The 17053-nt window shown below is 41.0% G+C and overlaps 1 protein-coding gene across 1 annotated transcript in view; it reads left to right on the top strand.

Moving 5' to 3' along the window:
• Positions 1–2170: 2170 nt before the first annotated feature.
• The window catches only part of LOC115787197 (interferon-induced very large GTPase 1-like), a 41282-nt gene continuing 26399 nt past the window's right edge, over positions 2171–17053 (top strand). Inside the window, exons 1-2 of the mRNA XM_030739780.1 lie at positions 2171–2266; positions 3308–4135. Of these exons, the coding sequence (XP_030595640.1) occupies positions 2171–2266; positions 3308–4135 (924 nt within the window). The remainder of the gene's footprint in view (positions 2267–3307; positions 4136–17053) is intronic.

The following is a 17053-nucleotide window of genomic DNA, read 5'->3' as shown; positions in this document are numbered from 1 at the left end:
AACTGTATACTGTCTTGTATAATGACGGTATCAAATATGTAGTGTCAGTGTAGGGGATAGAAATAAGCCAAGATAGTTCATGAAACATCTGCTTACATCTTTTTGAATTCCACTGTGTAAATAAACAAAGAGCAGTAAACCTCAGAGCAGCAGAACATGTCAGCTGATCACAGCCTGTACGCAAAGAAAATCTATTGGTCCTCTCAATAGAAATTATTGTGAGTTGGGATTATTTTCACCACGCTCACTACAACCAATCTTAGGGTTCCCCCTTTTGCCATCTCTGTGGATTGGTTAGATTGCAATCCCTGTGTTCCCCCAAGACTTGATACAGAAAAAGATACATTTGATTGGTTTAGTGCCCTTTAATGCAGCACGGTGAGAATATGTGTACATGTGTGGGTCTGAAAAGTTAGAAATAATATGAGATTGCTACACTAGCGAAACAAATCAGAGCTGGGCCGGGGCAAATGACCAGGCCCTTTATACCCAAATAATAAAGCTCATCATAACATTACAACGAATAAAATGTGTCCAGTTTTTGTAACTTGGCTTTTCCTTGCTCTCATTTTTCCTTTTCTTTTCACTTTGCTGCTCCACTTTTATGCTTATATGAAGTGCCACTCATGTTAGCTTAGTCCGTAAAAATGCTTCACTTAGTTTACAATCTGTTGCCCAAGTGACTGATGATGACGTTGGTGGATGCTTGGTGACGGGTTTTACCGACAATACACTTGGAGAAAATATCAGCGATCCACTTGAAAATTTGCGTATCATAAAGTTAAATGAGTGAAAATAAAGCCAGTCATGTAGCAGAACATTTTATTCAATATTTTACACCTACTACATCACTAAAATCAGATGGTCTTGTAAAGTTTTTAGCAACCATGACTCTGTCCTGACTGTGGCAACCTCTAAAACCCCCGTGTAAAACATGAAGGATGGGTGATAAAAAGTGGGTTGTACCTTTGGCTATACACCATGCACATTGGGATACAATCAGGAGAGGGTTTGGCTTCTCCAGCTCTCCTCGGACATGACAGAGGCCTGGCTACCTGAAATCTTATTCTCCTCTCCCCTCTCCCATCCGGGCCCCCTCTAGGCCTGGGCCGGGGCCGTGCTGCCCTCCCAGCCCCCCCTGAAGCTCCGCTCCTGGATTGCTATTGATAATCCTAAAAAGTCTAAATGTAACAGCATCAGATATCCAATGGCTGTCATTTTCCCTGCTGTTGGAAGACTTCAGTTATCAAATAATCAGGCACACTCAACCAGCTCTTGTAGTAAGAGTTTAATTCTTAAAAGAAAGAGGAGCAGTTGCTCTCAGCTCAGGCATCAGCAAATGTGCATGGCAGTCCCAGCAAGTCACGCTTTATACAAATAGAATGCATACAATAAAACCACCCAGCCCGAGAACCAGGTAAAGACAGAAAACAGGCTCTGTGACTTCCCATAGGACTGGAATGTAATGTTTATAGAATAGTATAGCTTTATTGTTATTATATGTCAAACATATAATGAAACTGCATTCCAGAACACCCATTCAAGAAAACAAACAAATCAAACACATATGGGAGATGAGTCTTTGCGGCCTTGCTGCCATCAGAGGCGCTGCTGTTTAAAAAGATGGAAACAATAGCAAGCATAGAGGGGTGGGTGAGGAGAAAAAAACCCAACACGTACTATGCCCCGTACTATGCAGGGCACAATATGAGTCTGGAAAAACCTCTGCATAGTGTAGTGAGAGCACATTTAATGCATGGGAAAGCAGGGGGGTGAGGAGAGAGGGGCGGGCTTGTGGGAGGTAGGGGAAGGTGGGTAGGGAGAGATAGAGGGAAGGGAGTCAGTGGAGGTGACTGGGTTCAGGGATACTGTGGAGCTGTCCCAGCTCTCGCCTCGGCTAACAGTTCCTGATAAGAGGTGGAATGTTCATTAGCGGCCTTGGTCGCTAGGAATACCAATTTGCACATGGCAGAAGAATGGCAGAGTAGAGCATCTGTTTACATAACATCCAGGAGAAAAATGAGATTAGTGCAGGGGTGGGCAAACTACGGCCCGGGGGCCGTATGCGGCCCGTTAAGCTTTTTAATCCGGCCCCCCGAATTTGAATCAATTATAATGGTAAACCTTGTTAATGTTTTACTCTCCCTGCAATTGTGGCGTTTATCGCTAGATGGGATACTCTGACACACTGACCTTTGTTGAGGTGCGCTCTTACGCTGCATTCAAGTGGTGTCGGAAGACCCGTCTTGCCAAGTTGTTTTTCCCAGTAGGAAAGTGATTTTTACGATCATTCCGACACCGCATGAACGCATCATTATTCAGCGTTTTCCCTCTTTGACAGCTCAACACTTCTGCAATGATGAGCGGAGCTAAAAAAAGAAAAGTGGACAGAGAATGTCGAGTGTTTAATAAGGAGTGGACAACTAAATATTTTTTTACCGAACACAGATCTACTGCTGTATGCCTGATATGCAAAGAGACTGTGGCGGTTTTTAAAGAGTTTAACATCAGCCGTCACTTTACCACAAAACATGCTAACTATGCTAGCAAGCAGTCAGAGAAAGAACTGGAAGCTACTGCTCAGAGGTTGATAGCTAATTTACAAGCTCAACAACGTATTTTTCATCGTCAAAGTGCCATCCAAGAGTCAAGTACCAAGGCCAGTTTTATGCTATCATTCAAATTAGCAAAGGCCAGCAAGCCTCTGTCTGACGGGGAGTTTTTAAAGGAATGTATGGTGGAGGCAGCAGGTGTCTTGTGTCCAGAGGCCAAAGACAAGTTTGAAAAAATCAGTCTATCACGCAAGACAGTGACTCGCCGTGTGGAACTGATAGACGAAGAGCTAACTAGCAACTTAAAAAAAACGGCGGAGTCATTCACGTTTTATTCATTAGCTCTGGATGAAAGCAACGATGTAAATGACACTGCTCAGCTCCTCATTTTTATCCGAGGAATTAACAATACTTTTGAAATAACAGAGGATTTTTTGACAATGGAGCCTCTGAAAGGAAAAACACGGGGGGAGGACTTGTATAGCCGGGTGTCTGCTGTCATTGAAAATACGAAGCTGTCTTGGAGTAAACTTATCAACGTCACCACAGATGGATCTCCAAATTTAACAGGGAAAAATGTTGGCCTGCTGAGAAGAATCCAGGATAAAGTGAAAGAAGAAAATCCTGACCAGGATGTTATTTTCCTTCACTGCATCATCCACCAGGAATCTCTATGTAAATCTGTATTATAGCTGAATCATGTTGTGAATCCTATCGTAAAACTTGTCAACTTTATACGTGCAAGGGGACTTCAGCACCGTCAGTTCATCGCGTTCTTGGAGGAAACTGATGCAGAGCACCATGACCTACTTTATCACTCCCGTGTCCGCTGGTTAAGCTTGGGAAAAGTGCTTCAACGAGTGTGGGACCTCAAAGAGGAGATCGGTGCATTTTTGGAGCTACTGGGGAAGGCCGACGAATTTCCTGAGCTGAGCAACAAGAACTGGCTTTGTGACTTTGCGTTTGCTGTGGATATATTTTCACACATGAATGAGCTGAACGTGAACATACAGGGGAAGGATCGGTTTGTGCATGACCTGTACACAAGCGTGAAAGCCTTCAAAGCCAAACTGGCTTTATTTTCCAAGCAAATCCTAAATGAGTCATTCACTCATTTCCCCACACTAGCTACACTGAAAGAGGAGGCTGGCGCAAAAGTTAAGAAATACAGCGAGACACTGGATGCGCTCCACAAAGAATTCTGCCGTCGCTTTGTTGATTTTGAGAAAATTAACAAGTCACTTCAGTTGGTGGCCTGTCCCCTGTCACAAGACCCCGAAACAGCACCAGAAGAGATGCAGCTGGAACTGATAGACCTTCAGGCTGATGCTGTCTTGAAAGAGAAGTTCAACTCTCTTAAACTGAATGACTTTTATGCGTCACTTAATGAAGCGGTGTTTCCAAACCTCCGGAGGACGGCACAGAAGATTCTGGCGTTGTTCGGCTCGACCTATGTGTGTGAACAGACGTTCAGCGTCATGAACTTCAACAAAGCCAGCCACAGATCCAATTTGACTGACCAACACCTCAGATCCATCCTGAGAATCGCCACAACAAAACTGACTCCAGACTTTGATGCGCTTGTTAAAAAGGGACACCAACAACACTGTTCCCACTGAAATCAAAAGTAAGTTTCTCTGCTCTTAAACATGCATTTACGTGTTACATGTCATTTCTGTTGAGGTGTGCTCATAAGTGGTGTGCAGGTGCACTGCCTTCTCAATATAAACAATGCACACCAGATGTATTTAACATGGCCACATACTGGCATGTTGTCACTGTTTCGATCTGCATGTCCAACCATTTTTGAAATGTTGAGGAGGAGAGTGATGATAATATCCTGAAGGATATCAAAACTTTAAATGCTTCAAAATGGTAACTGTTAGTATTTTTTTTTTTTAAACTGTATTTTGTTAATGGAATTTTCAGTGTTTTAAGAGTCATTTCAATAAAGAAATACTGTGGGACTTGGAAGAGATATTTTGTTGTATTGCTTTTGTTAATTTTCTATTAAAATTAAAGCACGTTTTCTACATATCCCATGTTATTCTTTCTCTTATGAGGTGAATTACTAAAACACTCCATCCATCTGCTCCTGGTCCGGCCCTTCTGTCAAATTTTAGAACCCTCTGTGGCCCACGAGTCAAAAAGTTTGCCCACCCCTGGATTAGTGGCTATCCAGGGCTGGCCAGGGAGCCAAATTTCAAATAATACAATTGTTTTGGTACAGGCTGTCACTGATTAATTTGCTGACAGCCTTATAGTCTAACTGGAAACTCTCAATGGCGAAAACTCCAATCATAAGAATATTCTTGGCTCCTTCCTTGCCGCACAGATACAGACACTTCTCCAAGATTTAATCCATTCCGCTTGTGGGCATGGCCGCAGTTGCCCTATGTCTCTGAAATTCCCATCTCTGGAAAGGCCATGGAGACAGGAACAATTAAAAGGTGGTTTACACGTCACTAGTCTCCAACAGGTTCAATAGTTCACACTCCTCCTTACTCTGAGATTAGGACAGAACACCTCCTGAGAAGTCATACAAAGATTTCCTCTTTACATAGACACATCTCTGTTCATATAACAACTTATACAACAATTCATAAAAGCATGATAATTATAATTAGTACAGGAACTATTTTTCTAAATTATCTCCTATACAAAAAGTAACAGACTAACGTAACACAACATCCTCCTCACAGTATTGTCACCAGAAACTTAAGAAGTCATTCCCAACCTGCATCCCTCATGGGCAATGTTATGTACATAAGTTGTATAACCATAAGAAACTCTCATATCTACAAGAAGAGATATAGCTAGGCTGGGTGATATGGACCAAAAGTAATATCTCAATATTTTTTAGCTGAATGGTGCTATATATATATATTTCTTTCTATATTTTTTCTTCCTAAAAGGTATAAACAAAACAGCACTTCAGATCAAAGCTACATGTCCCAAATGTCACACGGGCACTTTTATTAACATTCAGCTGTGGGTGTACACGAGAAATTGCTCAAAAATCAACTATTGGCATATTTAAATAATAATGGTCCTCAAATAAATTAATGCTTTTTTCCTCTATAAAAAAAGTAGTAACAGCTGTGCTATTAAAATGTAAACCAAAAAGATACAGAGCAAAAATAGCAAAAGGCTGACTTATTCTTTTAAAAGCCAGTCTCCACTGAAGTAGACTTCACTGGAAAGTGCTTCCTCCTGTGTGTACTCCTGTACATCTAGTACTCTGTGCAAGTAACAAAACACATAAACAGACTGAATGAACAAAGTTCCATCCTTCAGTCAGCAGGGTTCTAGCCAGCTCAGTAAATCCATAGACATACGCGCTGACGAATCACAGCAATGGGCCCACCCACTCAATGCGGCGTCTTCAAGCACATGAAAAAGACCCACTTCTGCTATTAAGGTCACGTGACTATTAAGGTGCAAACTAGGGCTGGGTGATATATAGAGTTTTTAAGAAATATCAATATATTTTATACGTGCTATGATGAAACAATATTGTTTATATCAATATAGTCTGTTGCATTACAATCATACTTGTAGATCCACCAGTTCACCTTTCTCTTCTCCCAATTTTTCTCTGCACAACTTCATACTGCCCCACCTCTGTCCCTCACCGTGTCATCCGCAAATCATGCAGGAAGTGACAGCATGGAGAAGTAAAGACACAGGAAGCTACCAGTGTTGCCAAGTCCGCTTATTATAAGCGACTTTGGGCTTGTTTTTTTCTAAAGTCGCTTGCAAATCTCGTGAGTCGCGGGTTGCGGTTTTTTGGGCTTGTTTTTGAATGTGGAGTTGCTTATTTGGGCTTGACTTTCTTTCAGAGTAAAACTCCTTGATTATCTCTTGGCGCCCTATAATAAAGCAAAAGACGAGTGGTAGGTACTTTGTCCCTTCCAAGCAGTAACAGAGGAACGGCGCTGATTAGGCACTCCTGTGCTCCTTCACCTCCCCTCCTCCTGCCCCCCCACCCCACCCCCCCCAAAAAAATATTGTGTCCGCATACACCTCTGAAAGTAGCTGCGGTCCTAATGGGAGATGTAACCAAAGGCATTCCCCAGATTTTGCAAGAGTGGAATATGTGCTCAACATGCTGATTTAGTTCAACATGCTAATACAGAGAAGCACACACAAAAAAACTGTGCACCCTTCTCTTCTATGAGGCTAAGAACCATGGGTTTTACTGCTCCAAAACACAATGAGACAAAACAAAGAAGTGAGCTATACTACTATAGAGCTATACTGTTTAAACTCGGCCTCAGTTTTACACAGTGTTGTGGGTTGCCAGTTTGGCTTCTTTTGGGCTTGTTTTCATAGAGCTGGTTGCTTGTTTCTCTCGTGAGATCTGGCAACACTGGAAGCTACTGAAAAGGAGCTGGTTAGCAAAAATAAAAACAATGCTCAGTTATTTGGAGATTGTTCGGAGATGAGCAGCAGAATAATTCTGTAGAGAATGCTGCAAACAAGTCGCCACAAAAGGTCCTAGCACTCATCTTTTCCACTATGCATACCAATGCTAATGCTTTTTTTTTTAAAATTAATTTAGTTTTTTATTTAATGCTAATGGCTGCGTCGCTAGCTGTTACCATAACAGCTGAAGTCCTTTTGCCGGCGCAACGGCACCTCAGCCAGGTGCAGCTAGCTAGAACCCTGCTGACTGAAGGATGGAAGTTTGTTCATTCAGTCTGTTTACACGTTTTATTTGCACAGAGTACTAGATGTACAGGAGTACACACACGAGGAAGCACTTTGGTGAAGTCTACTTCAGTGGAGACTGGCTTTTTAAAGAATAAGTCAGCCTTTTGCTATTTTTCTTCTGTATCTTTTTTTTTTATTATTCGTTCTTTTTCCTTTAGTTACGGTTCTCACAAATTTACAACACAACATTATAAATTATATATATGCATCTTTTACCCATTGCCTTCTTTCATCTTTCCCTTTTTTTAAAATCTCAAATAAATTAAAAGATTTAATAGAAAATACAACTTACTCACCCCACCTCCACCCACGCACACAAAAATTATATAATTGGTGTAAAACTCTAAAAGGCCTTTCTTCTCTTTGATATATAGCTCTTCTACTTCTCCCACATTAATTTTGCTCTGTATCTTTCTGTTTACGTTTTAGGGACAATTCACAAATATCGACATTTTCCAGAGGGTACAAAGCCCCCCCCCCCCCCCCCCCCCCCCCAATAAAAAAGTGTACAAAGAAAATGTTGATATTTTTTCATATTTAATTTCACCTGGTTCTTTGGTATTGTAATGTACTAGGAAGTATTAAAACTATGGAACCCCACAAGGGACATGGGAGAAAAAAAGATGTACTTTTGCAAGATCTCGCAAAACTCTTTAGGCTGTGCACTTCCGCGTAAACCTTGATATGGCAGTTTCCGACAGGATGTTGAAAGGATCAGCAAGAGATTGCAGCAAAAGTCACGTTTATTTTATAATTCAGCAGTTCCTGCTGGCTGTAACAAAACCGTACAGGCATGAAGAAATTAACCTGACTGACTGTCTTGCTCACACGCCATCACTGCTTCACTTGATTGCCACAAACACACAGCGCTGCCTTGTTCCCTTCTCCTCTCAGCCACTCAGCTCATAAACAACTACAGTGATGGAGGACACATACCTATTCATCTATATCATATATATATATATATATATATATATATATATATATATATATATATATATATATAGCAGGTGTTCCTGCCCGTGAAGCTAGTACTTCTTGGGCTCTAGCAATTAAACCTAGACAGGGTCCTATATTTGAACATAAAAAGTTGGCATATGCAAAATATAAATATGCTATACGATTCATTAGAAAGAACGAGCAAACCATGAGGGCTGATTCCTTGGCTAAAAAGCTGGTAGGTAAGGATACAAAAGCCTTCTGGAAAGAGGTAAAAGCTATTAATAACAGTAAACCCTCTCTCCCTTGTACAGTAGATGGTGTCTCTGGGGTGAATCTGATTGTAGATCATTGGCAAAAGCATTATAGCAAGCTATTTACTTGTGTTCAGAGTGAACCCTACCAGGCTGATAATGTTAATTTTGTAGAAACTATCAGAAGTCATGAGGTTTATCAGGCAATCAAAAACCTGTCTACAAATAAATCTACAGGAATAGATCTTATTTCTGCTGAACATCTCAAATTTGCAAGTTTCAGGTTAGCTCCTCTTCTTGCCTTGTGCTTCACTGGTTTTGTTGTGCATGGCTTTATTCCTGACTCCTTGATGAAGGTGCTTCTATCTCCTGTGATTAAAGACAAAGCAGGAAAAGTTGGCAGTCTGATAATTATAGACCCACTGCCCTTGCAAGTACACTGTCTAAAACTTTTGAACTAATTCTCTTGCCGTTACCATTGGCGGTGGCCATGGTTCAGGGTTCTAGCAAGAAATATTTCTCACCCCAGCGCTAACGCTAATGCTAATTAGTAAGCTAATGCTAACCGCTAAATGCCACTCCAACTTGTTAATTGAGTGATGGGGCCTAAGATGTAACTGGAAAGCAGTAATCAGTAATGTTTGTTCTGTTTGTCTTCTTGGATGGGTGTTCTGTTAACTGTAATTTCCCCATTGTGGGATCAATAAAGTATCATCATCATCATCATCAGTTTTTTGGACGTGTAGTTACATTTCTTGAGGTGCATGTCAGGTTTGGATCAGAGAGGATTTTCAGTTATGAACAAAGGACCTCTAAAGAACTCTAAATCAGGCCTTATTAGATCGATAGAATGATAATTTTTGCATATAATCCAGAAAAGTTACATTTATATATCAAGCATTTAATGAGTCCCAGAGTGCCGTTTCCTTCCACTGTGTTTGCAGAAATCACATAAAAAAACATACACAACAAAAACATAATCCAGACTCCTCAGCTGCTAAAAGCATTTCCTACAATTGAATATCAGCCACCATGTTGTGAGCATAAACTATCAATTATTTTAGTAATCAAGTATTTAATTGATTACTCCGTCAATTAATCAAGTCATTGGATAAGAAATAATTTTTCATTTTAACATTTCATCAGCATATTTTAACTTCCGTACTGCAGATGTTTCTCTGTGTGAAACAAACAGGGTGGATGGAGCAGCTACAAAGTTCTCTATTCTTCATGTTGCTGATCAGGTGGTTGATAAAAACATTTTGACGGATATCCTCTGTACTGAAGGGGGTGGGGGGCCACTGAACGATTGTTAGTGCTAATGGCAGCCCCCCTTTCCCCAGTACACTGTGGTTATACAGTAGGTCTGTTCTGGTGGCTACAGCTGACGTAAAGAAAAAATAACAGCTGACATCCTCTGCACAACACACGTGCGCACATTCAAACATGCGCACTCACAGCACAGAGAAGTGGGGGTGTGGAGAAACATCTCAGCGATCCACTCATGTTAAAGGGTCGTTTTTGTTTTGTTTTCTTTGTTCTTTGCCAAATGACAGAAATCTGTTACAGTGATGGAGAACTAATGTGGAGGAAATGTTCCGCTTACAGGGAGACACCTGAGCTGCAGAGATGAAACGAAACATCAAAGCAACAAATTTGTGTCGAGGATTTTTAATAATCAAATTGCGTTACTCGTAGAATCGTTGCAGCCCTAAAACTTGCATTACATTTTAGTTTGTGTATCAAAATACATGAAGGTTGGTATTTACCTTTCATGCTGGGATTTTTTTGTTGAATCGGAAGCCTGAAATTTTCCTTTGATCTTCATTTTCCCTCTTACTTCTCTTCGTGTTCATGCCGGTTGTTATTTCAATTTATGCAGCACACACATGACCATAGTGAGATCAAATGTGCACATTGTGAATGAAATTGTCTGTGCTCTGTGGTAGATTGCAAACTGCGGTGAAATGATACAGGCATAAGCAGCGATAATAGCAGCAACCTAGCAGGGGCGGAGTCTACGAGGTGCGCTCCTTTGAGTGGCAGAGGAGCACAATCTTTGTTGGATTTGAATCAGTACGTTTTGCATCCAATAAAAGCAAAGATGTTAACAAATAAATTGGACAGTATTCTGGCAATTTAGTGATATTTCCAGAGCTGTGGTCTTGACTGGTCTTGAAATAAAATCCCGAGTCCGCAAGGTCCGAGTCCATGACAAGACCAAGACCAAATGCGGTCGAGTCCATGACAAGACCATCAAAAAGCGGTCTCGAGACCAAGACCGATCTCGAGTACTACAACACTAACACATACATGTATATATATACAGGGGTTGGACAATGAAACTGAAACACCTGATTTTAGACCACAATAATTTATTAGTATGGTGTAGGACCTCCTTTTGCGGCCAATACAGCGTCAATTCGTCTTGGGAATGACATATACAAGTCCTGCACAGTGGTCAGAGGGATTTTAAGCCATTCTTCTTGCAGGATAGTGGCCAGGTCACGACGTGATGCTGGTGGAGGAAAACGTTTCCTGACTCGCTCCTCCAAAACACCCCAAAGTGGCTCAATAATATTTAGATCTGGTGACTGTGCAGGCCATGGGAGATGTTCAACTTCACTTTCATGTTCATCAAACCAATCTTTCACCAGTCTTGCTGTGTGTATTGGTGCATTGTCATCCTGATACATGGCACCGCCTTCAGGATACAATGTTTGAACCATTGGATGCACATGGTCCTCCAGAATGGTTTGGTAGTCCTTGGCAGTGACGCGCCCATCTAGCAGTTTTGGTGGAAACAGGAGAGTCGAGGTGCGCATTTAATTCTGCCGTGGTTTTATGTTTTTTGGATACAATCTGGGTTAGCACCCGAACATCCCTTTCAGACAGCTATCTCTTGTGTCCACAGTTAATCCTGTTGGATGTGGTTCGTCCTTCTTGGTGGTAGGGCTGCACGATATATCGAAAAAATATCGTCATCACGATATTGGCACGTGCGATAGCCATATCTAAAAAATGCGCGATAATTTCTAATTATTTAATGTATAAATCACGTCTTTCTTTATGTCCGCACCAGGGTTATTATAGTTAACGAAAACGAACGAAATAACGAAAACTGAAATTGAAAAAACATTGTCGTTAACTGAAATAAATAAAAACTATAATTAAAAGGAAAAAACGATAACTAATTAAAACTGAATTGTGAGTTTACAAAACTAACTAAAACTAACTGAAATTATCGATAAACTGACTTTCATTTTAAGCCTTGTGGATTGATATGAAATCATTGTTTCCGCTCTCCGAGTTTAAGCTGGGAGCGCCACAGGACAACTGTGTGAGTGCGCATGTGCGTGCGCTCACCGCGCTGGTCCGCAAAGTAATGGCTGCGGTCTGCCGAGAAAGCGGCAGAGTCCCGTATGGAGGTTCTTTGAGTACAAACACCTGCACACGACCACAAGGTAATAACACACACAATCCAGCTACACAAGCATAAATGCGGACATGAGGTCGGCAACTTCTGTAGGTTGTGTACAGAGGCCGCAAAGACCCTGCAGGTTTAATTAGCGAGCATCTAACCAAGCTAGCTCCTAAACAGAAGCAGCTTCAGGTGGTGAGAACATCAGGATGCAGCTGGATTTGAGCTTTGACTCCTTCAAAGAGTTTGTTTTTGTTTAACACCACATGTAGGCGTTATTAATCTGCTGCACTGATGCTGAAGTTTATTGTGGAGTTTATTGTAGAATTTATTGAGTTTGGGAGTTCATGTTTTTCTTTGTTTCTCCCTGTTGATGTTCATGTGTGTCCTTAATGTTACACAAATTTAGCATGTCTTGTGAACAGCTGGTTGTTGAATATATTTCTTTAAACTGTATCTTTTGTCAAGTTTTCATTACACAATAGTCACTTTTGCGCCTTGAATCTTGCACCTGATTAGGTATGAAAATACTAAAACTAATACTGAAACTAACTGAAACTAACTAAAACTAAGCATGAAACCAAAAATAAAAACTAATAAAAACGAGCAAAACCACTCTGAAAACTAATTAAAACTAACTGAATTAGAGAAAAAAAAGTAAAAACTAACTAAAACTAAACTATAATGTAAAATCCAAAACTATTATAACCCTGGTCCGCACTTTGACCAATCCCGCGCGACCTTAAATGTGAAGGTGCCGCGTTGCTATTGGCCAGAGCGAGCACATGCTCTCAGCGGCGCAGGGAGCACGTACACACACAGAAGGAAAACAAGCATGGCGGGAATTGAAGAGACGAGTCGAGACGAAAACAGAGAGCATTTGGGACGACTACGGTTTTTCCACACAGGACAAGTCACAGACACAAGTTCTTTGCAAGTCATGCCGAAAAATCGTGGCTATGTCAAGAGGAAACACGACAAACCTCCTTCAATACAACCACAAGGAACTTTACAACGTATATTTAACATCTAAAAACCCACAGCCTACTCCGGTAAAGTCAAGCAAACGAAAGGCAAGTTCACAAACTAACATAAATGATAGTTTTGCTTCTGCCGCTCCTTATGAGAAGGCAGAGCTCAGTGAAGTGGATTTTTATGCTAGCACTACTGACTTGTGGTCCAGTCGAACCACTGAGCCATACATGAGTTTTACCGTGCACTTTTTGACATGCAAATTTGAGCTCATTACACGCTGCCTATAAGTAGCATACTTCCCCGAGACACACACTGGTGAAAACATTGCTGCTGCCCTGCGGGATGTTTTGAACAACTGGAACTTGCCAAACACAAACAAGTGGCCATCACAACAGATAACGGAGCGAACGTGGTGAAGGCTGCTGAGGTCAACAACTGGTTCAGAGTGCAGTGCTTTGGCCATCGCCTGCATCTGGCAATTGGTAAGTGTTAAAGATAAAAAATTACTCTCAAGACATATAGCCCTAATGTACTATAACATTTAAATGAAAAACAAACAAACATGTGAACATGTTTGTTTATATGTTAAATAAATGCAACATTTGAAATGCATATTTGTTGTTGGTATACATTTTATAGATTTTTTTTTTCTTATTGGTCATGTATATTGCATTTTTAGGTAAAAAGAAAAAATATCGCGACAATATCGTTATCGCAATACTAGACCTCCATATCGCATATCGCACTAATTTCCAATATCGTGCAGCCCTACTTGGTGGTATGCTGACATTACCCTGGATACCGTGGCTCTTGATACATCACAAAGACTTGCTGTCTTGGTCACAGATGCGCCAGAAAGACGTGCACCAACAATTTTTCCTCTTTTGAACTCTGCTATGTCACCCATAATGTTGTGTGCATTGCAATATTTTGAGCAAAACTGTGCTCTTACCCTGCTAATTGAACCTTCACACTCTGCTCTTACTGGTGCAATGTGCAGTTAATGAAGATCGGCCACCAGGCTGGTCCAATTTAGCCATGAAACCTCCCACACTAAAATGACAGGTGTTTCAGTTTCATTGTCCAACCCCTGTATGTAGCCTGCCTGGATAAGGCAGAAATTAGAATCAGCTGACAATGTGGAATATATTTTTGTTGTTAAGGAACTGAGATGTTTGCACACAATGCACACTTAACACAATTGATGACCACCTCCATGCATTCTGGCTCTGTCCACCAATACAAAACTTCTGGAAAGTAAATAATAACCAAACTTTCTCAAACCCCAATCCCCTTGGCATCCACTGTGTTTTGGAGCTGAATGTGCTCTCGTGTAGTATAAATGAAATCTCTGGTCATAAGCAATGTTTTTGAACTGTGCTGTGTTGTTGAAATTTAGCAGAATAACATGAAACACAATTAGTTAATCTCTGTTTTAATTGAGAGAGTTTGTAACAAGCAGACTGACATTAAACGTAGTGGTGAACATTTTAACCTGTTAACTGGCCGAACCAAAATCACCTGAAAAAACTACGTCCTCTGGTTATTATTGGCTCTGGAAACCCCACGTCGTTGCCTGTTAACTGGCCGTGTTCTGTCCGTCGGGATGTAGTGCATTTTATATGAAAGGCTAGACCCTCCTATTTTGATTGACACCTCATTCGGCCAATCATATTAAGAAATGGGTTTTCCAGAGCCAATAATAACCAGGGGGTGTTTTACATGATTGGCTGAACGAGATGTCAATCAAAATAGGAGGGTCTAGCCTGCCATATAAAATGCACTGCATCCGTTCTGCTTACGGGACGTGGCTGTCCTCAATCTCTGAGGGGAGAGAAGCTATTTGAGACTCCAGCATAGCACGAACAGTTCAGAAACAATTTGAAATGAGAAAAAAAAGCAATTTATTAACTGATTACGTCGTGTTTTTAGACTGCTTATTGCTATTCTGACCCAAAGTACAGCCGTGACCAATTCTGAATGACAGCTTTACAGCAGACAGTCGCTCCAACTTTTGCCGGCACTGCATACCGGCGCAGAATCTTTTAGTGGTACGCAGTACTGGACCGTACCGGCTTACTTTCACCCCTGGCTGGAGCTTATCCCAGCTGTCATAGGGCGAGATGCAGGGTACACCCCGTAATTAACAGATATACCTATATATCAAACTGATTTGAATTTTAATGTGAATTGTACTGCACTGCATGTACACAAAATGTACACGCCGCCACACTGTACACAGTGGCAGTGGAGCAATTTGTCATCTGAATAGCTGGTGTCGTGGGCTGGATTCCAATCAGTTTAAACACTCAAAAAACTCCAGGACACGGGTAACTCTTTTCCATTAAGTTTAGTGAGAATCTTGTGAAACTGTAACAATTACAACAAAACATTCAGATCAGCATATGCGTCAAAAACATGACATATAGATAAACAGCATAGCATAACTAGCTTAGCTACTAGCATAGCTTACAAGGTAACACGATTGAACTAGTAATATAAAGATGCTAGCGAAATATAACATATAACCGGTCTGCATACAAGTAATGTATAGCAGAGAGGGAGAGGAGGCTTCAGCTACAGCTGTAGACAGGATGAACACACGACTGACAGTAACATCTGCATAACGAAAGCCTACTTCCTATTACCCAGAATGCATCTCTACCTCATTGTCATGGTAACGAAACAACTTGATCACAACATCAAACAACTGCTGGGGCATAACAGCTGGTCTTGGGCCAAACAGTGATTTCCAGTATTTGCCCCAAAAATTATTGCTGGTATTTACATTGTTATAAATTACTTAATCTGTCAAGAATGTCTCAAACATCACCTGTTAAGAATGATATCAATTCATTTTGACTCATAAAGAACATTCCTGTCACATGGTAGAAGCTGCAGTCAGTTTTTGGCAGTGACTTTCATATTGTAGCGATTCTGTTCAAGTTAGATGCCGTTCTGTGCAGATGTTCTGATTTCCCACTGTTTTGTTGGTACTTAAACTTGTGTGTGCATGTGAGGGAGAGTGAGAGTCAGAGCTGGAGTCCTGTTTTGTTGTTTTTGACGTGTTTGCGGCACACAGCAACCATTTAATTGTTAATAAACTGCATCTTTTGCTGGCAATCTCTTGCCATCTTCTTCAACATCTTAACAGACGCTACAATATATTCTCTATTAATAAGGGTAAGAACAAGTCATTTCTTCATTTTAAATATAAGCCCTTCATAAATCTTGCGCACTAGTATATTTACTGATATAAGCAAAGAAATAACATTTTTTTTAAAAAAAAGAAAAGGAAATCCTTTTTTGACACAACACTGAAAACCTGAAAACTCCACTGTCACCATGTTTTGTGTACATACAGCACTCGTACTGCGCCCCTTCATATGCTGTGGTATCACCTGGACCTCTCTTTGGCACCAAGGGGGACAGCATGCACACCCCCGGACCTCGAGTCGTGCTTTAGCGACTTCTAGTGATTTTTGAGACAGCCAACAGCAAGTTTTGTTGCACAAAAGGTGGCAACAGTGCCGGCCGCCGATCACCAGATTACACACAAATATACAAGCCAGCATAGATGAAAATAGGCCAGGAATATATAGAATAAAATCCATCATCATTTTCTGCAGTTTACCGCGTACGGTTTCCATTTTTGGAACAATGCTTCCACTTCTTGTTGAATTTATCTCCGGCGGCTTTGGTTGCTTTCCACACCTGCTGCGCCGCACTCACAGCTTGTTCCTGTCTAATATCATCAGTAGAGTCATTTTGTGATTCGATGATGGCCTATTTTAGAGAATTCAATGAGGCCTTTGAACTGATCCGCCAGGCCGGAGGCCATATCGTTGCAGACCACGAAATGGTGCAGTGGTGTGGATGCCACGGCGGTCAGATGGCAGCGCTCAAATTACATAGACCGACCGACATTTTCTAACTATTTGACAAGCGTACGCTGGGTGTTACTACCTCCCCACATCGTACGCTTTGTACGCTCTGGAAAATGTCGATATTTGTGAAGCGTCCCTTAATAGCACAGCTGTGAGTCTTTTGTTATGGAGGAAAAAAGCATTAATTTATTTGAAGAGCATTATTATTTAAATATGCTAATAGTTTATTTTTTAGCAATTTCTCATATGCATCTACAGCTGAATGTTAATATATGTGCAAAATATCCACATGATTTTAGCCTCAAATAA

Source organism: Archocentrus centrarchus, chromosome 10 (assembly GCF_007364275.1).
Source record: "Archocentrus centrarchus isolate MPI-CPG fArcCen1 chromosome 10, fArcCen1, whole genome shotgun sequence".
Classification (NCBI taxonomy): Eukaryota; Metazoa; Chordata; class Actinopteri; order Cichliformes; family Cichlidae; genus Archocentrus; species Archocentrus centrarchus.
The sequence above is the reverse complement of the archived record's forward strand: the minus strand, read 5'-3'. Positions and strand labels throughout refer to the sequence as shown.